Below are 24,436 nucleotides of genomic sequence, written 5' to 3'. Positions count from 1 at the left end.
AAAAATAATTTGACCAGTTTGTTAATGAAGAACAAAAATCAGATCTTCTCCATAAAGAGTTCAATCAGAATTAAGAATCCTCTTTGGTCCCAATATTGCGATTGTTTTTAAACGCTTATTTGATACTCTATGTATAGGTGAGGTTATGTATTTTGATCACCTTATTGACCGATTTGTTTTTATTCATGAGACACTTGGTCATTGGGTGTGGGGTTAAAATATAAAAGGCTGACAGTTGTAAGGGGGGAAGCATGCCAAGAAGGGTGAAGTAAGTCTGTCTGTCAAATTTGAGAAGTGGAAAAATGGCTGAGAAAGAGAATGGGGGGGGGGGTTAGCGCTATTTCAGTCACTACGGCAGCTGTCTTGTTTTTATGGTCTTTGACAGAGCCTGGGCTCTTTCTCCGTCTCTGTCGCTCTCGCTCACTTTTTTCACCTTAAAGCCCCAATTTGAAGTGGCTGCTCAACGTTCTTTACACGGGAATAAACCTTTGGTTGTTTCTTTGATAATAATCATCATTGAAGATGATTTACGTTCCTAGTGCCAGAAACTTGAATCACATGAAGAAAAACAACAGGATTATTTATAAAAAATAAAAAAAAGGTACATAGTTTTAACTTTTACAAAAATTAGATAATATTTTGCCCCTGGAAGTACAAGTCCAACAAATGAGCACAGCGACGTATTAGTTAGCCCACTGTATTCCAATACGTACTTTGGCTGTGCAGTGGTTTGATTGATGGCAGCCTTTGGAGCTCATATATGGAGTTTAGTGGGTGGGCCACTGTCCTCCTATTCTAAAGCAACTATACTGGGAACAACCCAAATTAGTGCAGCCATGGTGGGAAAGCTGCTTTTTTAGTTCCATCATCATTTGCTGTTTTTCATCATGGAGGCGACTTATCACACAAAAATATTCTAAAAGGTTCCTTCTTTTAAAGAGAGGGATTAAGTCAGCTGCTGTTGTCATGTTCTAAGAAACCTTAATCTTGTTAACTTCATTTAATGAAACCTTTTCACCACTTTTTATATGTTTAAATTACATTTTGGACTTCATTAGAAAATTTTTCACTACACAAGCACAACATAATGGACACAAATACATGACAAAACGACCAACAATCTGCCTTTAGAGGAGGGAATATACTGTACATGAACAATTATATAGGGCCTATTTTTGTTTCTGTGGGGGGAGAAATGCATTTTCGAGAAAGACTTGCAGTAATTCCTTCGTCCTCTGACAGTTTTGCAGGACTGTTTACAATTCTCATTAATGCAAGGTCACTATATCAAGTCCTGGTAGTAGTCGTGTGTCACTATTGGCCCCAAACCAATATCCATCATCAGACTGCTTTCAAGTTTCATGTCTGTTTATACACCCCGCTGGCCACTGCTGATCATGTAGTAGAAACTAACCTATCATTTAGACAGGCGATGACTTCAGGAAATGTTTACTGCGATTACAAGCTGGCAACTTGAGCGGCTAAGGCTTGTTGATTACTGTTAATCCAATACGTGTGTATCAAGTTAGTAGCAATAGCCTGTAGACATGCACTGGGGTTTGTTCTCTCATGGTAAACATAAAGAAGGAAAAAATAGACACATAAAGATCCTCAGCTTGCAGAAGAAGTAGGTATCGGGGGTAGTTCAGTTGTTGCAGCATTCCCGCCTGTTAGTTTGTCCATATTAGTCCACAGATGACACCAAAGTCAGGCGTGTGTGTTGGCATTGAATTCACCTCATTCCAAGTCTCCTGGGGCCTATTTTGGATCATTGGTAAGTTGATCCACCCTGCCACCTTCTCACTCCTCCCTCTTTCTCTTACTTTCCCTCAGCTCTGTTTTCCTGCCAAACCTGATGGAGTGGCTAAAGTTAGCCCTCCACGGGCTAGTATATAAGACCCCATGGGTGCGATGCATACATGTCAGTCACATCGGCTTTGGCGTAGGCTTCTCTTCTTGACCACCAACAACCCCAAAACTTGAAAGATGGTGAGTGTCACCATCTTCCTTTTAAGAACAGTCTCTAAGGAGCTTGGATCCTCTACCCTAAACTGATGAGTTAAAAGCATCAGTGAAATTTTCAATCTGGATTACCAACTGTCAATGTTGCAAAAGTGTCTTTAGCAAAGCCTTCAAAACTTTTGATAATGGCAACAATCTAGATTTTTTTCCATTGGCCTACTCTAAATTTTAAGACTTTTTTTTGTTAATTTTTGTAGTCTTCAAGGAAATAACTTGCTTTATTTTTTTGTGAGATTTAACATTGTCAGAAATCAAAATCTTTCTGATTTGAAATGTTGGGATTTGTTTAATTATTTGGCAAAAGCCACCAGTTAAGTTAATGTTATTAGTTGCTAGATCTTATCTCTGTCAAAATACAATTTAAAAAGGTACCAAAAACAAGCCCTGTGGGACTCCATCATGTCCTGTTGGTTTTGACCTTACAAAGGGCATCATTGACGGTTGAGAGCCTAAACAAGGATCACGAAGTCTTTTAGAGATGTGTGTTTGGTCTGTTGTTTTGTATGTTTAAAGTGTTTTACCTTTTTATTGTGACACAGGCACCCAAGAAGGCCAAGAGGAGGCAGCAGCAGGGAGAGGGTGGATCCTCCAATGTGTTCTCCATGTTCGAGCAGAGCCAGATCCAGGAGTACAAGGAGGTAACATTTTTTTCATTACTTCTCTTGCACTTCAAATTAGAAGCCATGTAATAGTATAAACTAAGGACTTCAAGGTAACTTCAGTAAATGTTCCTGTTCTGTATCGATTATTTGACCTTGGAGTAACGTGAGGTAGCTTCTGAAGGATATACACCTGATTTTTTAGGCCACATGACAGCTAAAATGTCCTCATCAGCACGTCAGAACAGTAAATCCAAGTTCTTACGATGACAGCAGCTACCTCTCCCCTGGGTGAGCTCAGTAATCCCTCACACAGACCCTCAAACAGACGCTGTGTGACCCAACTGGAATGCTGCCAGACAGCTGGTGGATGGTTAAATCAATCAAAACAGGGGAGAGGAACTCAAGGTAGAAAGAGATAGATAGAGTGTACTTTTAGAGTTAAAAAAAGGAACAAAATGTGGTTTTGTCATACTAATTAAGGATGTAGCACTTAGCTGCAAAAGGTATCAAGGTGTTGAAAAGGGGATTCTGGTGACAATGACAGACATTAACAGCGGAGAGAATACTGGGAACAGGGTCAGAAAATGTAGTCACAAGGCAAAAAAAAAAGAGATAGGTGGTGTTAGATGTAATCGATATGGTCTCCTTAAATGTCGCAAGGGGCTTGTCTTAAATTCCGAGACCATTTTAACACCCTAGAAAGACAAGTGGCCGACCAGCTGCCAAGTCCCGAAAGGTTTTCAATGCCATCTTTGGTTTCACGTGTTGCTACCCACAGCTATGTGGAGAGGGAGAGGTGGAGGACAGCTTTGCATTTACACGTTTATGTTGGCAGGCAAAGAATTATCATAGTGGGTCTTATGACCAAGACTTGTGAGAAATATGAGAATCTCAGATATCCCTGATTTAATTTGTTGTGTTTTTTGAGTGCTTAAAATTACCTTTATTTATTTTTTATCCATTCACTAACCCCCCCCCCCCCCCCACACACACACACACACACACACACACACACACACACACACCCCACCCCTCTCTCTCTTTCTTTCTTTTCCGTCCATACCAGGCTTTCACAATCATCGACCAGAACAGAGATGGCATCATCAGCAAGGACGACTTGAGGGACGTGCTGGCCACCATGGGCCAACTGAATGTGAAGAATGAGGAGCTGGAGGCCATGGTGAAGGAGGCCAGCGGCCCCATTAACTTTACCGTCTTCCTGACCATGTTCGGCGAGAAGCTGAAGGGTGAGTTGAAACTGTCTTGCTGAAGAAATTCTTGCACCTGGTATCTTTCAACATTTTACAGCATAACTAAATTCATTCATACTTATTTGGACTTTTTATTTTTTATTATTTTAAACAGAGGCATGACATCTTTCAAATGCAAACGTTAACTTGAAGGCAAATGGTTGAACCTGATTTGAGCCTGAGGCTCCACAGGAAAACACTCAAATATTTTTATTTTTTAATAATTCTTAATACCAAGTTATATCCCCAATCCCCATTAAACGGTATAGACTATTGTGTGGTGCAAGGCATATTAGTTTAATAAACTTTGCTTGGATATTAAATTGTTTTTAGAATATAACTGTGGCTAATTGACTAAAAATACTCTTAGGTGCTGATCCTGAGGACGTTATTGTGAGCGCTTTCAAGGTCCTGGACCCAGAGGGCACTGGCGCCATCAAGAAGGAATTGTAAGGGTTTATACCTTTAACTTGACTTCAATCAAATAAGTATCTCTTTGTGAAACGCTCTTGATACAAGCTAGATGTTCAATTTCCTCCATTCTTCCTCTCCAGCCTCGAGGAGCTCCTGACTACCCAGTGCGACAGGTTCACCGCTGAGGAGGTGAGCTGCTTAAACTTTGTGGCACACCTGTTCACAGTCTGTCTGAGTTATAAGTCATTTGATTCTATTTTCTTCCTTTGCAGATGACCAACCTGTGGGCTGCTTTCCCCCCTGATGTGGCTGGCAATGTGGACTACAAGAACATCTGCTACGTCATCACACACGGAGAAGAAAAGGAAGAGTAAATCCCCCTCTCTCAAGCTCTCTACCTCTGTTCAAACCAGTACTCGCCCCCACCATCACGATCTACTTACTCCCTCTTCTCCAACGCCGAAACATCCTTGCACACATTCGCCCTCCTGGCCCTCTCTTTGGCTACAAAAAGACTTGTCTCCTTTATAGAGATCCTCAGTGAGGGGACTGTGGGAGGTGTCTGTGTGTGAGCAGTACCACCACAGGAAACATGGGATTATTTTCAATAAAAATAATCTTGTGCTAGTGAAACATTCTATCCATCTCTGTTCCTGCCTCTTCTTCCCTCTTCTTTTCCCCCATCAATCATTCTGTCCTGTGTTGAGGCCAACAGTGCGTGCATCATACCTACATACAACGTGTCAGTACAGTATGTCAAATTCTTGGGTGCTATGGTGCAAGCACAGGCGCTTGCTTGAAACAAGTAAGCAGTCTGACCCGCGTGGTTTGTTAGTCCCAACCTGAGGGAATGTTTAACGGATTTGTTCCTTAGTTTGTATTAGGAAGGAGTGCATAGCAAAAGAGTTGGAGTACTATACTATAATAGTTTGCCTCCTTCTCTTTTCAATCTGTCTCCCTCTCTTTACACAGGTGCAATACGGAAAGGTTGCAGTGAAAAATAGGAACACATGATTTTAGTTTACCCTTAAATCTTGTTAATAGAGAAAGAGATGGTGAGAGATGGTGAATGGGAGGCAAAGATGAAATAAACAAAAGTGAAACATCTTTGTTATATGACTCTTCTTCCTCCTTCTCGCCACTGTTTCTCTCTGGTGTTTGTGACTGTGCCTGTAACTAATAAAGAAGTACAAATAAAATCCACTTTCTTTTGTATGATGCTGTATGTTCTGGTTTAAGTGCGGGTGTGGATGATGGAACTGCTGGTGGAGAGACCCACTGACAGCACACTGACTGGAACTTGCATAAAGGGAAGTCTTTTCATTATCTTAAAATACTGTAAAAATATACGATTAACAAAAGTTAATATTCTTCATTTGCAAAATGAAATCTCCAAATACACCAAAAACCCAAACATGGTTAAGAGGAGAACTTAGGGATGTATGGAATTAGCTGATGTAACATTTAGCTGACAGCCAGCAGCCCCACCTGTCAATCAAAGCAACTACGCCCCTAATTTTGCATAACTTTGAGTAAGCCTTTACATAATTTTTAATGGGTGAGCTTTAAAAAATTCCTGAAAATTCCTTTCAGACCAAAACGTTTTTTTCTTTACCTGACTGTAAAAATATGTACTGCAATGTTGAGCACCTTATTAATGGGCCCAATGGCGATTTACCAGTATTATAGCTTTGGAGCCAACCTCAAGTGCCAACTAAAGGAACTGCAAGATGTTAAACCTAACCCCTGGATAAATGTGCTCAACTCATTTTAAAGGAAAGACATTGTAGTATAAATATCCCTTGTAAAGAGAAAGACAACACTCAGACTTTGGACTAATGCATTATAAATCCTGGACCATCACTAAACAGCTATTTGAATACATATTTGACAAATCCTTAAGAAAGTAGTTCAAATGTTTAATTTAATAATGGAGTCATTTGATTGCATGATTAAAGTTATGACCATGACACAAGGCTTTTTGTATGTGCTCAGGTTGTATTTGAATTAATTCAAAGTTGTTGTTCAAGGCAGTTTCTGAAGCTGTTGGGTTTAACTCTGCTGGCGCAACAGGTTTCCTTAAGCATGAAACTTCATTTAGTCATGTTAGCCTAACTTTATATAATCACATCAATAAATAAAGTTGAATTCATTAATGAACCAATAACATTATTTTTTAAATCGATACAAATCCACTGACATGAGAAGCTGTTTCTTTATTCTTGTTTTTATTAGTAAAGTTATGGTCTAGTTAATTCAGATTAAATTGCAGAATCTACAGCTATAGTATATAAAGTGGCTTTACAAGATTATAGTCTGTAAAATGTTCCATCACTGTGGTCAACATCCCATAAAGCTATACTCTTAAGCCTATTGTAAGTTAGCAGATGAGGCATGCTAAAATGCTAATTTAAACATGCTAACCTACAAGCACTGTAATAGTCATCATGATGGCTTAATAATGGTACATTTAGCATAGACTTTTAGCCTTGTTTGTTTAAAAATGAGATAAGATCAAGGTATACATGAAGCATGTTCACAACATGCAAGTCTGTTGACTGATCCACCGCTGTCACCAGCTGCAAAACTAGATAGTGTGTAATGTAAAAGGAAAACGATGCTAACATGCTAAACTTAGTATAAATTGTAAACGCTCTACCTTTTAAGTCTCTGTGCATGTTAGCATTGTCATGGTGGTCATGTCAGCCGATAGCTAACAATGATGACGTCTTTCTTTTTTTTCAGCAGCTAAACTTTGTATTTATTGTAAGATAGCAAATGAGAGCATGCTTACATGCTAAAGTAAGTTTGTGAACATTGTAAACATCAACAACTGAGTTTTTAACTCTGTCATTGTTAGAGTGTATTTTGCATCTTAAGTTCATTTTATATCAATCGAGCATAGAAAGACATATTTGACACAGGATCTGCTTCTGTCACTTGTTTAACAGAAGTGGGCTACAGCATAGCAATTTTGATTTTTGATTTTGAAATGCTTTATTAATCCCTGAGGGAAATTCTTGTTGACACTGTTATTTCAGAGACAGCCTTCTCACACACATAGGCCCGAATCACACACGTTAAAACAGGACCTGTGGACATGAATTAGTGTAGAAATGTCAGAGTGGGGCTGCTACACACTGCAACGCAAGGAGCGCACCAGGGCAGTTGGGGGTTCGGTGCCTTGCTCAAGGGCATCTCGGCGGTACTCAGGAGTTGCCCTCTCCAGCTACCAGTAAAAATTCCATACTTAGACCCACTCCGAGACTTGAGCCAGCGACCCTCCGGTTCCCAACCCAAGTCCCTATAGACTGAGCTACTGCTGCCCCATTTATATTCTTCCTTACTCTATAGTAAAACGTATTCAAATCTTGGGGTCACTAATGTTCTAACACATTATTCAAATCAAGAAAACTTCATCATATATAGCATGCCATATTGCATTGTACTGCAATTGTTGACTTGTTCAGTTGCTGCACAGTAGTGAGTTGTTTTTAATTTTTGCTCCAATACCTCCAGCAATCTAAATGTCTAGTTTATCTAACCTCACAAATTCCTCCACTACAGAATTTAATGTTATTCTGCTATGTGTTGACCATCCAGAGGGTGTAATGGTCTGGACATGTGTTGGTGTGCTTTCTTTTGTTTTTGGGTTTCCTGCAGCTGTCGCTATACTCTGGGACATGTTACAGAGAGGAAGAAAAGGAAAACAGTTCACCCCCTATGATGTGTTTGTGTTAAACACTACTATCATTGATGGGATTCTACTGCTCTTGACTTTGCCAGAGCTGTATAATTATCTGTATGGACATAACTTGGAATTTGAGAAATGTATGTACTTCTTCTTTCCATTCAATCTGTGTGGAAGGCCTCTGTTTACCACCTGTATCTGTCTGGACTGTTACCTGGCTGTCGTTCATCCAGTTGTGTATCGGGCACACAAGAGTCTGACTCCGAGGGTGCTGACAGCTGGCGGTGTTTGGACTGTTACACTTCTTTGTGGAGTTCTCTTTGTAATATATTATGGTTTAGTTGACAGACGTGTTGAAGTCTTGTTTTTTGTGATGACTCTACCTATTATTGGATTTTGTGACGTCACCATCTTCTGGACCCTGAGGAGATCGAATCCCACAGGAGGAGACGTCCATCCACAGAAGAAGAAGGCTCTCCAGATCATCATCAACAACCTTGTTATTTCATTTACTTCCTATCTCCCACCGATAATTGGTGTGTTTGTGTCTGAGTTTGTGAACATGGATGTAGTTACCTTTGTGTGTCAAGTTTTGATTTCCATGTCATGCAGTTTATTAGTGGGACACGCAGTTTCACCCGTCATGTATTTGAACAATCTGGGAAAACTGGAGTGGCTCAAATGTTTGTGTCAGAAATAGAACTCAAACAACCTGTGTTTGTCTGTTCAGGAGCATTTTTAGTTCAAGCAGGTGGCTGTTCATCGTGAGTCTGGTTTTCGTCAAGATTTCTGCATCTTAAAAAGGAAGTTTGTTCCTTTTAAGAGGCAGGAACTTTATTTAATCTTGTTAAAGTGCTGTGCTCATGATGGATTAACGTTGGGTCTTTGTAACATAACAATGAGTAAGGTCTTTTTACCTGCTCTTTTGTAATATTAAATAACAATGAGAAAAGTATTGTACCTGCTTTTTGTAAAGTGTCTCGAGATAACATTTGTTATGAACTGGCACCATACAAATAAAGATTGATTCATTGATTCATTGTTGTTGGTTAGTTCTGTAGAGATTAAATAAATGGGATTCTTAAATAAATGTAAAATTGTCATGGCAAAAATAAACTTGAAAAAAACTTACGGTTTCTCTGTTCAGTAGTTTTTTTTAGTATATTGCCGTTACATAAAGTATGTTAATAGAGTACTGTAGAGATTGCTTGATTTCTGAGGTTCACAAACACATGCAGAAATATATGTACTATTTCTAAATGGTTAAAGATGGAAATTGGATTTCGATGCCGAAATGTCTTTCTGGATGACAAACACACCATAAACCATACTAATGAACATTTTCCTTTCAGAAATGATTGATAAAACTGTGTCTTACTACATGGCTTGATTTCTTTACTTAATTTTTTGTGTAAGTGAGTTTAATTTTGAGGGGGAACTAATTCATAAGTAATGCTTCTAAAAGATGCTGTGAGGCTGAAACTGGTCTGCTACAATACATGACTAACTCGTTTTTCACACAACTCCATCCATACAACCCAATTTTGCTCAAAGAATACATTTTAATTTCAAAGTAAGCTGGTTGTAACTTATTTGTTTTTATTGCATCTAGAATAAAAGGCATAAATGAGAATATTTGAAACAGACACCTGTTGCTGCTTTAGACAATAGGATAAGTCTTGTCATGGTGTGTTTGTTCAGCATCATTCAGAACTCACCACCATATTTACCTTAACGACAACTTCATTTTGTATTTGCAAATCACTGACATCGGGTTGTGAAGCATTACATGCTAATAAAGACTTGAATATTCAAAGCAAGGAACATTTTCCACAGTCTATCCAGAAATCAATCATTATGTTATATTAATATTATCATCCGTTTCTGATATACATCTAATTTTAATTTAAAAAGAATAAACAGGGGTAATACTAGTAGTAGTTTTGCAAACACCATTGTTAGTCTAATAGTCATTAGTAAGATACAATTTGAAAATCAAAAGATCAGTGAATGATATCTGCAAAATAAAAAATGTGACTGCAAGAATGTTCTGCCTTTCAAACAAAAGCTATCAGTCAACACATAGGATTCACAATAAGATTATTTTTTCCCTTTCCAAACGTATTTTTGCCTGCTCTGTTTGAAATTTCATCTTCTCTTTCACAAATTGAGGTCTATATTTTAGTCTTTCCTATTCAATTATTTTTGCTATTCAAAAGAGAACCTGGTAGCCTGTAACAATGACAGCTGATAAATCACAGGCGCATTCAACAAATTATAGAATAGAATAATACGTTATTGATCCCCAGAGGGGAAATTCGGGCATTGCAGTAGAAAAAAGACAGTAGAAAAGGTCATACAAAATAAGAAATGTAAACAAAATAAAGATAAATATACATAAAAATAGGAGGTATATACAAGTACAATATAAATGATGAAGTTAACAGAACAATTAGACATTATTATGTGCAGTGAACGGCTAGATAGTGAGGAATTTCTGACCTTCTTCTTTCCATTCAATCTGTGGGCCTCTGTTTACCACCTGTATTTTTTTGTGATGACTCTACCTATTATTGGATTTTGTTACGTCACCATCTTCTGGACCCTGAGGAGATCGAACCCCACAGGAGGAGGAGACGTCCATCCACAGAAGAAGAAGGCTCTCCAGATCATCATCAACAACCTTGTTATTTCATTTACTTCCTATCTCCTACCAGTAATTGGTGTGTTGGTGTCTGAGTTTCTCAACTTAAATCCAGATACGATTATGTGTCTTATTATAATTCCAGTGTTGTGCAGCATGCTCGTGGGAAACACATTTTCACCCATCCTGTATTTGAACAATCTGGGAAAACTGGAGTGGCTCAAATGTTTGTGGCAGAAATAAACCTTAAACACCCTCTGTTTGTCTGTTCAGGAGCATTTTTAGTTTATTGTATAGCTACACAAAGTAGTTATCAAGATGTATAGAGATTGCTTAATGAGGGGGGTTAAAAACAGGCAGTAAATATACAAAATGTAACAAACCTGTGCTACCTGTTGGATTGTAAGTTGCTGTATGATGCTTTAAAAATATGCTTCTGAATGAAGAAATACACCAAAACCCATTTTATTAACAACCTCCATTCTGAGTTTATTGACAAAGCTGCTTTATAATTAGTGTAAACATGAACTCATAATTTTATTTTCCTGTGAACAAGTTTCTGATATAATTAGTGATGGTTGCTTATTTTTTTTGTTGTCTGTGTTGGTGGGTTCTCTTTTCAGAGAATCTATAAACATATTCTATCCACTTAATTCCTGCCTAAATATGCCTCAAGAATGCTCTTTTCTGTTCAAATAAAAACAGTGTTTGTGATCTGTTTTTAAATGTTCATCTTTGGGGACTTTAAACGTATTTTTGAAACTCCAACAGTTGTGAAAGAGGCTTAAAACTTTTGGTGCTTTTTTTTTAACATCAGTAATCTGCTGCTGCTCTACACAATGAACGACCTGTCACTGCATGTTTGTTCAGCATCTTTCAGAACACACCATCACATTTACCTAAGAGACCACTTCATATATCATTCGCAAAACACGGATGATGACAGTGAGTCATCTAAGACAGATGCAAAGTAAAGACTTGCATATTCAAAGCACTGAAAACTTTCCACAACAGTAATACACCTGTTAATGCTTCACATTCAAAAGACCAAGAACACAAAGGCATTTAAAATGCACTCACTGATAAATGAGGCATTATAATAATTGTGTATCATTGTGTGAACCAAACACATTTGTTATGTATAAGTTTATAAGGAAATCAATTCTCAAATCATCTTCATTTTTTAATCCGTCTGTGCTTTATCACCTTACAACCCCATTTCCACAAAAGTTGGGATGTTGTGTAATATGTAAAACAAAAGAAGAATGTGAATGATGAATGTTTTTAAATGAATGTTAGAAAATTATATAACCATAAAACTTTAACTCCATATTTAATTTGAAATAATAGAATAAAAGTACATTTTAAACATTTAAACATAACTAAGGATAGAGTTGGAAATCAGGGAGAGAGAGAGAGAGAGAGTGTGTTGAATGACATGCAGGAGGGGAGCCACAGGTCTGATTAGAACCCGTGCCACCCCGTTTGAGGACTGCACTGCCCTACAAAGCCAAAGTGCAGTCACTGCAAAAATTCCAAACTGAGAAAACCGGCTTTTTGTGCTTTTTGTTTGCCAAGCACAAGTATCAAATTATATTTAACAACCAATGGTATGATTGATTAGATGGAAGTGAAGTGAATTTCAAACATATTGTCATTTGAACTTCAGGTTTAGTTTTACGGCTAAAACTGCACTTTGCCTTTGTTTTACTGCTGAATAATTATAAGGCCAAACACTGATGGGCTGCAGTAACTAACAATTGTTAATGGGTTTTAATGTAATTGAGTAGACAAACAAGATGTATATTCTTTTCCACTCATTTGTTTTGTTTCCTATTTTATTTTCTCATTTTATAGGTCAGATTAAAATATATTTTTATCTTTTAAATACAATTTTACAGTTACAGGCCTGTTTGTTTGGGTATGTGAGCAACAATTCATATGAACTGAACAATTGATTAAAATCAATTAATTAATTAAATAACTCAGAATGCAACATGCCTTCTACGAGACACATGTGACACACATGTAATTATATAACTCTTATCACCCTGGGTATCAATTACCAAAATGTACTCCTTGCTGTAAAATATATAAACATAAATTTTGCATCTTTTAGAGACTCCAAAAGTACTCAATAAACATTGTTGTTAGTTTCACAATCACTACTTAGCTACAATAATGTTAAAAAATCAAAAGATCAGTGAATCACATGGTCTTGTGGGTTGTTAGATGCAAAATGTAAAAAAACTCAACACATCCATTATTCAAATGAAGATAACTTTAAGGAAAACATGTTTTAAAGGTGGTTCACTTGTTTTATTGCTGCACAGTAGGTGGGTGTTTTCCATTGACTTATTAGAGAGAGAAAGAAAGTTATTTATTTTTTGGCAACGATAACATCAGAAATCTAAATGTCTTGGTTAACTAATATCACTAACAGCTCTGATGCAACGCGTGATCTGTTTCTAATGTGTAAGAAACATTCAGAGGGTGTAATGGTCTGGACATGTGTTGGTGTGCTTTCTTTTGTTTTTGGGTTTCCTGCAGCTGTCGCTGTACTCTGGGACATGTTACAGAGGGGAAGAAAAGGTAAACAGTTCACCCCCTATGATGTGTTTGTGTTAAACACTACTATCATCGATGGGATTCTACTGCTCTTGACTTTGCCAGAGCTGTATAATTATCTGTATGGAGATAGCTTGGAATTTGAGAAATTTATGAACTTCTTCTTTCCATTCAATCTGTGTGGAAGGCCTCTGTTTACCACCTGTATCTGTCTGGACTGTTACCTGGCTGTCGTTCATCCAGTTGTGTATCGGGCACACAAGAGTCTGACTCCGAGGGTGCTGACAACTGGCGGTGTTTGGACTGTTACACTTCTTTGTGGAGTTCTCTTTGTAATATATTATGGTTTAGTTGACAGACGTGTTGAAGTCTTGTTTTTTGTGATGACTCTACCTATTATTGGATTTTGTGACGTCACCATCTTCTGGACCCTGAGGAGATCGAATCCCACAGGAGGAGACGTCCATCCACAGAAGAAGAAGGCTCTCCAGATCATCATCAACAACCTTGTTATTTCATTTACTTCCTATCTCCCACCGATAATTGGTGTGTTGGTGTCTGAGTTTGTGAACATGGATGTAGTTACCTTTGAGTGTCAAGTTATGTTTATTTTGTTGTGCAGCATGCACATGGGAAACACAGTTTCACTCATCCTGTATTTGAACAATCTGGGAAAACTGGAGTGGCTCAAATGTTCATGGCAGAAGTAAACTTCTGTTTGTTCAGTACTATTTCTGTTCATTTTTGTTGTTTGCTGAGTTTGCTGAATGTATGGGGTTCATAAATACATAATGTGTATTTATTTAGTAGTTGCACTATATAATAAAATCGGAGAAATTGGGTTTTAAATTCTCATGCTGTAGTGAATGTCTTTCCAAATGAATAAAAAACACCAAATATATGGTTTAATTAACAACCTCCCTCATGAAATTATTGATAACGTGCCATCATACTGCAGAACATTGTTTTTATGTTTATTAAGTTATTGCATATTTCACATGGCTCTGTAGTTAAAGAGTCTAAACCCTATGGTCTAAACGGGCTTGCCTGCAGTCCTGTCTTACCATTGAAAATATTTGGGGCATTACGAAATGTAAAATATGACCCAAAGGAGACCCAAACTGTTGAACTGCTGAAATCCTACATTAAGTAAGAATAGACCTTTTTTTAAAAAAAAAAAGAAAAAAAGTGTTGATATAGAGTGGTAAATATAACAAAGTGCCAACTTTTTTGAAAACGTGTTGCAGTATGGCAAGCCATTTAGGAAATTAATATATTGAATGAAATTTCGAATATATTGAATGCAACTGTGAATATATGTAATGAAGTCTGAATTTATGGAATTGAAGCTGATTTAAATTATCCAAATTCAATATATTAAAAGTTTCATTCCATATATTCAGACTTCATTCAATATATTAAAAGTTTCATTCCATATATTAAAAGTTTCATTCCATATATTCAGACTTCATTCAATATATTAAAAGTTTCATTCCATATATTAAAAGTTTCATTCCATATATTCAGACTTCATTCAATATATTAAAAGTTTCATTCAATATATTAAAAGTTTCATTCAATATATTAAAAGTTTCATTCCATATATTCAGACTTCATTCAATATATTAAAAGTTTCATTCAATATATTAAAAGTTTCATTCCATATATTCAGACTTCATTCAATATATTAAAAGTTTCATTACATATATTAAAAGTTTCATTCCATATATTCAGACTTCATTCAATACATTAAAAGTTTCATTACATATATTAAAAGTTTCATTCCATATATTAATTTCCTGAATGGCTTGCCATACACTGATATATAGATATATACAGAGAGAGAGAGGGAGAGATAGATTTGCGCTACTTTAATTTAAAAATCAGGAGCTCACTGAATCACGTGATCTCGTGACGTTATTCGCAAAGCAGGAAACAAAAGTAGCTGCAAAAACATTCCGCCTTCAAAACAAAAGCTATCAGCACTCGTGGCTATGTTCAACAATTCCACTAACAACATAAATTACTTTTACAAGCTACGTAAAAAAAATATATAAATCGTAAAACCTGGATGTTTCAACATTCAGCGCAAACTCTTCCGCAAACACTCGCGCACACGTGTTTTATTCTGGAAGGTAATGACCGGAAATGAGCGTGTGTGCGTGTGTGTGAGTATGAATTTCGACCGTGATCAGATCGAAAGGGAACCAGCGATCACACCGCTGCTTGCTCATTTCAGGCCCGGTTTGTTGCTCCCCGCTCGGAATGGCAGTCTGGTGATGTAGACGCGGCTGTGGAGGTCATCGATGCCGCTGTCGTCCGCCGTGCCTTCGTGAGCTCGAACCAGGCCGATCACCACCACCATGGCCTCAGATAGACCCGGCTGCTGCACATCTGTCAGACTCCCCGCTGTGGCCACTTTCGCCCTGCTCCTGATGTCGGCGACCACGGTACGGTCCTCTCAAGGCGACAAGGAGCCAGTCTACCGGGACTGCGTGAAGCACTGTGTCCGGACAAACTGCACCGGGGCTCGGCTACGTGGCTTTCAGTCCGCCCAGCCTCAATACATGGCGCTGACAGGTGAGTTGTTATCGTTGTTGGCAGGTGAGTTAAGCTAACTTAGCCTGCTAGCAGTTCGTAGCTTAGACTTAGACTTAGACTTAGACTTAGACTTTCTTTATTGTCATTCAAACTTGTACTTTACAGTGCAGATAAGAACGAAATTTCGTTGCATTTGGCTCGTTGTAGTGCAGGATAAAAACAGCAGCATTGTATTTACATATAAAAAATAAAGCTGCAACACTTGACAGTGTAACAGCATCGTGCTTGATGTGTGACTTTTATTCTCATCTTTGTCTGTGATACTGTTTCATACACTTGCACCGCCAGGGCAGGTTGATAACCGGTTTGTCTGGCTGAGCAAGGTGTCACAAAAAGCAGGTTTCAACTCCACACTCCCTCACCAACTATTGATACACCTGTGTGAGAGATTTAAAAGCACAACACATTACATTTCTGAAGGTACAACATTTATTTAGAGTAATCAAACCTGCAATAAACCATCGTTCCTTACCTATTTACTATAATTCAACTTTAATGATTAAAGCCAATCATTTTGACAGTAATTATTTGGTCTTGAAAGTGTTAAACAAGATGAAATAAGTGCAAACTGTACTTATATCGTACGTGTATTGTATACTTTGAATAATACTGCTTTGGTGTGTGTGTGTAATTCATACACGTTGCCAAAATGATCACCTGAAGAAGGACTTTGAGCAAGTGTGCGGGCCTATCTTCTTTACAATTCATACACATTCACATGGTGCTGGCACAGCAGGGAGAGCTGTTTGGGGTTAAGTGTCTTGCCCGAGGGCACTTTGACATGTGGCTGCAGGAGATCGAACCCTGACCTTCTGTTTTAGGGACGACCGACTCTACCCATGAGCTGCAGCCGCCCCCCTGCATCAACGTTTTTGCTTTGAAAATATTGTAAGGATTGTTTACTGCAGGCCGTTTTCTGTCATTTAACGACTTGTGTCAATCTAGTCAGTCAAAACTTTAGAAGTGTTTTATTGTTGTTGTTTTTTAAAACGTTGCCCTTTAACCTGTTTAAGCCCTCATTTCTCTCCTTGTTCTTGAGTTCCAGGTTGGACATGTCGGGATGACTGTCGTTACGAATGCATGTGGACCACCGTGGGCCTTTACCAGGCCGAAGGGTACAGGGTCCCACAGTTTCACGGCAAGGTAGGCGCTCGCTCCAGAGCCGAGTTTCTGTTTTACACCACGTGTCGGCGATGACTCGGTGTAAAAGTATTCCAATTTTGATTTGTGTAAACTTGTGAGAGTCAAATAATCATGTCAAATTCTGGTTGGTATCTTTTGTTGACAGTGGCCGTTTGCACGCTTCCTGTGCTTTGAGGAGCCAGCCTCTGCCCTGGCCTCTCTGCTTAATGGTTTGGCCTGCCTTCTCATGCTGCTGCGCTATCGGAGCACGGTGCCACGCCAGAGCCCCATGTACCAAACCATCAACGCCTTCTCATTGGTGAGTCAAATCCTTGCATCTGCACTTCCCAGAACAAACCCCAGTACTGTTATGCCCTTACTCTTGCGTTACGGGCAATATGCATCAGTGTTAAAGAACAACTTTTGTGTGTCTCTGCAGGTGTCTCTTAATGCCTGGCTCTGGTCCACAGTGTTTCACACCAGGGACACCTATCTCACGGAGGTAATGGAGCCTGGCTGTTTGGGAACAGTTTTGTCAGCTTTAAAGCAAAAAAACATTTTGAAGTAGAACGAACCAGAGAATGAAAACAAAACAACAACAAAAAAGATGACGGCAAACTACTGTGCTCGGTTTGAAAGTCGTTTGATTGAAAGCTGCCAGAATATCCTAATTAAGCTCCTTTAATGTTTGAATGAAGTTTCGACACAGAAAGAAAATGTGAAAGATGATTGCCACAAGACTTTATGTTGCCTAATCATATTAGTACTTGTCGAGATTTAAGCGCATACTAATTAGCTTATCGAGCTTTATGGCTAGCCTGTCAGCAAAATGTCTTGAAGTTGTACTTTCAGCTGACGGAAATTCAGTTATCTTCCACAAGTCAGTCCACATTTGTATATGGAGGGACGTTAAGAGCTGTTGGGAGGAAATTTTCATCGCCAGAGAGCTAAAACAATAAGTAGAGCTGGCTAAAAGCAACCTCTTCACATCTCAGGCAGTCACTTCGAATATCTGAAAAAAGCCTGTAATGCAGCATTACTAAATGCAGAGTTTGAAAATATCGTCCCTACTTGCCAGAAAACCTGCTGAGAACAGGAAGGTTTTCTTTCTCTCTTTTACTGACTAATGAGATTAGCCACTCAGTAGCATCCTAATTCCATTACAGACCAGCTCTTCAGCTGCATGTGTTATATTGTCTGTCACAAAAGAAATCCACTTCGGTTACTTTTAAACTTGTTCTTGTTTCCTTGTCTTCACTTTTAGAAAATGGACTATTTCTGTGCAACAGCAGTCATTCTTTACTCAATCTACTTATGCTGTGTGAGGTAAGCTGTAAAACATGTATCCACACTGATGTTTCTTTTGTTCGATAATATTCAGACAAATAAAGTAATTCTATTGGTCAGCATTTAATGACTTTTTAATATGTCCAAGTCCTGTAAAACAGTAGTCACTGTTTTTTTTTGCTTTTATATTATTGTTTGTATAAGTGTAATAGAACTGAGTTTTGCTTCACTCTGTCCCCCTCTCTTGGTCAGAACTCTGGGTCTGAGGCGGCCCGGTGTGTCCAGCATGATGGGGGCCCTGCTTATCCTGGCCTTTACCTCGCATGTGTCCTATTTGACCTTTGTCAGTTTTGACTACGGCTACAACATGGCTGCCAACTGCACAATTGGTAAAGGAAAAGATCCAATCAGCTCTTTTTTTGCTGCATTTTATTTGTGATACTACTATATTGTTAACAAGGATTGATTTGTTTGAACAGTATCTACACTTTCCAGTACTTTCTAATTGTTCTCTGTGGTTTTTTTTTTTAAATGCTTTTTTTTTTTTTTTAAATGCTTTTTGTGTTGTGTTTTTAAAGGCATGGTGAACCTCCTCTGGTGGCTGTGTTGGTGCTGGCACAACCGGCGGACCCTTCCATATTGGTGGAAATGCGGCCTTGTGGTGTTGCTGCTTCACGGTCTGGCCCTGCTGGAGCTACTGGACTTCCCCCCGATGCTCTGGATCCTGGACGCTCACGCTGTGTGGCACCTCAGCACCATACCTGTGCACTTCCTCTTCTATAGGTCAGTACTGAAACATTTCAGGCCATGTCTGAAAGAGAACAAAAGACAATAGCTGTGTCCCAATTCATGGGGTTAGAATCCTACTAAAGACCCAGCCTCCGCAGCTTGCGAGGATTTCCTGTTTGCGTCACCAGCTGCTCCCGCCCTCAACCTTTTGTTACTTAGCAGCGCTCCTGTGTCCTTGCAACCTCAACAGCTGCGCCAGAACTAACATACCTAATATCAAGCTAATCTATTATTATAAAGATAAATTCTAGTTTCAAGGCCCCTTTTTGTATTTTAACGTTTGCATCACTAGCTTAGCGACTGAGTTGGAACCAATTCCTTCCATTTTAAAAGCGAAATCATCAGCAGCTTTAGGTCTGTCATCCAGTTTGATGCCTTCGCGGCCCACCATGACCCAGCACTTTTCAGATTCACCCTCAGAAGGACGCAGTTCTAAATTGGGACACAGCTTGTGATTTAGCCAGATTAATGACCCTGACTTTTTGTCTCCCTCCAGTTTCCTGATTGATGACAGCCTCTACTTATTAAACACAGAGAAGATGGGTGTCAAAGTCGAGTAGGTGGAACTCATCGCCTCTTCACCAGGCCCACTCCCTCGCAGCTCTCCAATCAGGGCAGTCGGACAGTCGAACATGGACGTAGCTCAGCCTGCCAGATGACATGCATGACACCACTATGACTTCCGTCAAAGTAGACTTTGTTTACATGTTAGGTTTTAATTGTATTTATTTGGGGAGAGAAAAATCTCACTGTCACCAACTCCTCAACATAACCAACATAAGTGGCAGTTTGCAGCAGCTGACACTGGATGGCACTAATTCCCTCACCTTACCATCATAACCTTCTCTGTGTGCGTGCTGGACTCCGTCTGAGCTAAAAGTGGACAGTTGGACACAGAGAGGGATCCCTTGTGAAAGGAACTGGATTGTTCTAGAAAAAGGGGGAGGAGGGGGGGTATTTTTGGAGGCCATTCTAGCTGACTCTGGTTTTTTTTTCTTCCCTTCTCTCACATCACACCTTTTCAATTTGTGCCTGTGTTTTTTTCCACTGCTGCTTTTGTTTTGTCGTTATGATTTTCATCGGCTGCCTTAGCTGTTTTCATTCTGTTGTCGGTGACCAATTTGTGCTTTATTGTGTGTACAGTTTAACTTTGATTACTTTAATTTTGAATTTGGGTGGGACATACCTGATGCTCATGAGATGGAAGTGTTATTTTTTTAATCACCTGGATTGCCTTGAAGTGTGAGGAAAGGATTGAGGTAGGAAAAATAAGCTGTAACAGGGAGCAGTATTCAGAGGGGCTTCTTTTAAATCTTGGGTTTAGTGTGTGTGTGTGTGCGTGTATGTGTGAAGGACCACTTTGATGTAAATGTGGCGCACATTATTTATATTTTATTGCAGTAATATTTTCCAGACAACCAGCTCCCTCAATATTAAAACAAATGTCCCCTTAATGTCTGCCTTAAACACTCTTTATGTACCTTTTTTCTTTTGATCAAATTTCTTCCGCTCAGAGTTTGCACCAAAACAATCAAGTTCATACCATTTATCTCTATACCTTTCTGAGTTTCTCTCCCATGTGTGCACTTTACAGGTGTGTGCGTTCGCTCACACTCATACTTGTGTGAAACTCTGCCCACACCTTTTTATCTTTGAGGGATTTGGAACAAAGACTTGTATGAGTGTACACATTGCCTTGACTCCACATTGTTTTTGTCATCATGAACTGAATCACTGTGTGTGTGTGTGTGTGAGAGAGAGAGAGAGAGGGGGCTAGATTGTGCTGGACCCTTTTGTAAAGCTACTGATGTGTGAGTGTGTGTTATATATATATACCCATCAGAGGTTTAATGTGTGGATGTTTGTGACATGACGGGTAAATTTAGCTTTTTGGCAGTCTGGGATTGGGATGGGAGACAAAAGATAAAAGACAGAGACAGGTTAACAGGTTTGGGTGGAGAAAACGATTCCTGAAGATACATCAGAGGTACTCTCTGAACATTTTATTTTAGCAGATTCTACTTTTTTTTTTTTTTTTTTTTTGGCCAAAATAGTTCAATCTAATTAAAAAGCTAAAACGATAACTGCAAAATTAACTAACAAAGTAATTTACAGCCAATTTAAAGTTAAGTGTATTTTATTTTCACATAAAAATCTTGCTAAATCATGTCACCTGTTTTATTTATTTTATTTTATTTTTTTACAAATTGATGATTTCCTGAGAAATGCCTGTAAAACAAACCACAGTTTTTGCCATGTAAATTGTCGATTTTCTTCTTCCTTTGCTAATAACATCCATCACTCATCTGCTGCCCCCTGCCTGCTGCCCTGTGCAACATCACTCCTCCTACTCAGTGCACTTTCCTCACCTCACATCAAATATAAACCAAAAGAAAAAAAAACAATTGTCAAGAAAAGGAGCAAATAAAGGTTCTTTGTTGATAAGGAATTTTGGCTCAGTTTTTCTGTTTTTGTCTACTTAAGACAATGAAGTAACTTTATTATTATATATATATAACACATGCATATAATTGTAGATGAGAAAAACGTGTCTGTGGAGGAGCTCAGACAGGTAGGAGGGAGCCAGGTAATGGAGGGCTTTATGGGTGATAATGAGGAGTTTGAATACGCTGGGGAATGGGGAGCCAGCTGGGGTTATGAAGGACGGGGTGATGTGGTACAGATAAATGACCCAAAAATAACCTATTCTGTATAAGTAGGAAGAAAGAATGCATCTTGGCCACAGAAATATTTTCATATATAATCATTATTACCTTATCTTGCTTCTTTTGTGAAATTATTTGTTAATTTGACCACTTCATGCCTCAAAAATCGACCTGCAATGAAAGTAGTTGGGAGGTTTAGAGGGACAACAAGAAGCTCCAAGTGGACAAGTTTCTTTGTATTGTAATGAGTCTCAATATGCCACTAGTCTAATACTCTCTGACTATAAACATGCATTATTTATATATATATATATAATGCACGTTTATAGTTTTTCTTTTACTTGATCAAAAGGTATGCAGCGTTAATATACTGTCTTAAAGAATACAACATTTCCACCTGAACTGCAGTGAAATAAGGTGTGAAGTGTTGAAAAAATATGCTGGTGAAGCACAAGTACCTGATTTCCCTTTTAACACTACAGCGGTGCATTTCTTCGCAAAAAGCAATCAGTTTTCATTTTAAGTCAAGTGTTTTTTTTAATACACATCTATTAAATATTCTTGTATATTAATATTAAAAATACCTACACAAAACTCCCTACAAGTCACTAAAGTTATCAGGTAAAGTCACAATGACTGCAGTGTCTGATGTGACGCTCCAGGAGGTCCTTCAACATTTGAGTAAGCCCGACATGCACAGACTCCTGCAGGCCTGTGTTTGTTATTCCTTTTAATGTTAGCACACAGCCAAAACAGTAAGATGAATGATATTGTTTGTAAGAGAAGCCTTTCTCACATTATAAGGAACTATGTCATCAGCAGTGTGTGCAGCAGTTGTCTTTGAACGTTCTCACTTGCTCGCAGTATCTCTCACCCCCCCCCCCCCCTTGTCCATCCCATGTAGACCCCATCAAATATGAGCCTATAGGCTTTGTTTTGTCTAATGTGGACTTTCTTTAACTTGTTTTTTATTCATTTCTTTTATCAATAACAATAAAATATGGACATTTCTCGTTTGAGTTCAATACAGCTAAGCCAGTAAAATATAGATAAAAAAAAGGAGGGAGACTAAATACCTACTCCAAACTATATACATATACACAATACACATGCATACAGATATACACGCGCATCATAAAAAAAAGGAAAATAATAATAACCCTAACCCTAACCCTAAGGAAAATAAAAAAGTTTGTTCTTGATCATTCAAAAACAGAAAATGTGAAAATCCAGGTGCAAAGTCAACCCCAAGAAGAGATGGTGCATGGCACAAAACAGTGAAAAAGAAACATCACCCCCTACTGTAGCAGCAAAGTCATTACAAGTCTCACTTTGTAGAAAGTGTTTTTGGAGTCTTATGTGATTTGTTCCATTTGTTAGAGGTCCCAGATTTTTTGGATCCATATATTGTAAGTGGGAGGGTCTGGTTTCAACCATCTTATGGTAATGCACTTCATATCTGCTGTGAGTAATATATTTAACAGGTATTTCTTGGCTCTCCCATTCAGGCCATTAAGTGTTACTCCCAGTAGTGCTACTGTAGGGTCTTGTGGAATGTCCTGTTGGAAAACCTGTTTCAGCGCATTGAATGTCTTTCTCCAGAAAACGCTAAGCTTAGAACATGATGAGAATATGTGAGCGTACCTGGCAACATGTGTTCCACAATTCTTCCAGGGGGAGGGGTGGGCTGCGTTTGGCCTATTTTGGATGTTGCTTCTAAAGTATTGAGTAATGATTTTCCATTTGAATTCCCTCCATTTGTTTGAGTTTGTAAAAACAATCTTCTTTCCAAGTGTCCTGCAATTTAATCATGTGTGTTTTCATCTCCCATCTCTGCTTCAGTGAGATCTTTCTATTCATGGATATAAATATACATGTAATATGCCAATTACTTTCTTATTGTCCTTCTGCTTTTGAATTAGCATTAGACACTTTTCTATGGGGGTTGGTGTCATGAGGTTGTCCCACTCCTTTTGTGTTGTCAAAAAGGTTCTTAGCTGCAGATCTAAAGACGTCAGTCCTGGGGAGATCAAATTATTTTATCAGCTGTTCAAATGTCTTCAGATCATTTCATTAAAAAAACTGATGCCGACAACCCAACCCATGATTTGACCATCTTAGTTTAGGTTTAAAAGACTTTATAAATCCAATCCTTGTTTATGATAAGCTCATCTTCAGTCGTCCCAAAGCTACCTTTGTTTTATTCCAGATTTGGAGAGTAGTCTTAGTCCAGTTTGCTAGTGATTTTATAGGAGTATCTAAAATAGACAGGAACTGCAGGGGAATAGTTCTCTTAATGTTGTTGTATGTGCCATTCTGCTTCCACGCTATCAAGGGCCTCATTTGTGTGGCCAACAATAATATTTGAGTTTTGGAAGTTTTGCTTAGATAGCTGTACATTTACACTTCCTTTGCCCCCCCAAACTGTTGAGATTAGTTTATCCAAATGATCAAATGAAGTTTTCAGAATGTCCTCAGGTAGCATCTGGAATACATCAAGTAGTCTGCAAATACTTTCAATACGACCTAATAGAGAAGAGGGAGCACAGGCCATCATTCTAATTCACTATTGATGCATCATATTTTGAATGTGGATTTGAAGACAGTTATAGGCCAGGTTTTGTATGTTTAAAAAATGTGTTTCTTTAAAAAAAGTTTGCAGCTGGGAAAATCATACAACCAGAGTGTGCACATCCAAGCAGGAAGAGGACTACTACCCGATGTAAAAGTCACAGACGACGTGTGTTCTGTGTGAGTAGCTTTTTGTTGTTTCCTGATAG

At 38.5% G+C, this 24,436-nt stretch overlaps 2 protein-coding genes across 3 annotated transcripts; both read left to right on the top strand.

Moving 5' to 3' along the window:
• The first annotated feature begins 1,835 nt into the window (after window positions 1–1,835).
• Window positions 1,836–5,491, top strand: mylpfb (myosin light chain, phosphorylatable, fast skeletal muscle b). Its single transcript, XM_020639768.3, has 6 exons — window positions 1,836–1,989; window positions 2,562–2,660; window positions 3,691–3,871; window positions 4,245–4,323; window positions 4,429–4,477; window positions 4,561–5,491. Exons 1-6 carry the CDS (start codon window positions 1,987–1,989, stop codon window positions 4,660–4,662), a joined length of 513 nt encoding a protein of 170 aa, XP_020495424.1. The 5' UTR covers window positions 1,836–1,986; the 3' UTR covers window positions 4,663–5,491.
• A 9,853-nt stretch (window positions 5,492–15,344) lies between these two features.
• On the top strand, window positions 15,345–21,439 carry pgap3 (post-GPI attachment to proteins phospholipase 3). 2 transcript variants are annotated; one of them, XM_020639559.3, is made up of 8 exons: window positions 15,345–15,771; window positions 16,832–16,935; window positions 17,081–17,233; window positions 17,354–17,416; window positions 18,179–18,240; window positions 18,454–18,590; window positions 18,780–18,984; window positions 19,487–21,439. In XM_020639559.3, the coding sequence occupies exons 1-8, from the start codon at window positions 15,555–15,557 to the stop codon at window positions 19,548–19,550; spliced, it is 1,005 nt and encodes a 334-aa protein (XP_020495215.1). In that variant the 5' UTR covers window positions 15,345–15,554; the 3' UTR covers window positions 19,551–21,439. The 2 variants fall into 2 exon arrangements, with proteins under 2 accessions (XP_020495215.1, XP_020495223.1); XM_020639567.3 differs by having other exon boundaries at window positions 15,346–15,771; window positions 16,838–16,935.
• The last annotated feature ends 2,997 nt before the right edge of the window (window positions 21,440–24,436 follow it).

This window comes from Labrus bergylta, chromosome 21 (assembly GCF_963930695.1).
Source record: "Labrus bergylta chromosome 21, fLabBer1.1, whole genome shotgun sequence".
NCBI classification, from domain to species: domain Eukaryota; kingdom Metazoa; phylum Chordata; class Actinopteri; order Labriformes; family Labridae; genus Labrus; species Labrus bergylta.
This window is presented reverse-complemented; position numbering and strand designations above follow the sequence as displayed.

What these genes read in the sequence shown, in the direction of transcription:
- mylpfb (XM_020639768.3), top strand. An exon ending in GTTCGGCGAGAAGCTGAAGG is followed by an intron (nt 3,872 to 4,244) that starts GTGAGTTGAAAC and finishes AAATACTCTTAG; the next exon opens with GTGCTGATCCTGAGGACGTT. An exon ending in ACAGGTTCACCGCTGAGGAG is followed by an intron (nt 4,478 to 4,560) that starts GTGAGCTGCTTA and finishes CTTCCTTTGCAG; the next exon opens with ATGACCAACCTGTGGGCTGC.
- pgap3 (XM_020639559.3), top strand. Translation starts at nt 15,555, where the DNA reads ATGGCCTCAGATAGACCCGGCTGCTGCACATCTGTCAGACTCCCCGCT. An exon ending in GGGACACCTATCTCACGGAG is followed by an intron (nt 17,417 to 18,178) that starts GTAATGGAGCCT and finishes CTTCACTTTTAG; the next exon opens with AAAATGGACTATTTCTGTGC. An exon ending in ATCTACTTATGCTGTGTGAG is followed by an intron (nt 18,241 to 18,453) that starts GTAAGCTGTAAA and finishes TCTCTTGGTCAG; the next exon opens with AACTCTGGGTCTGAGGCGGC.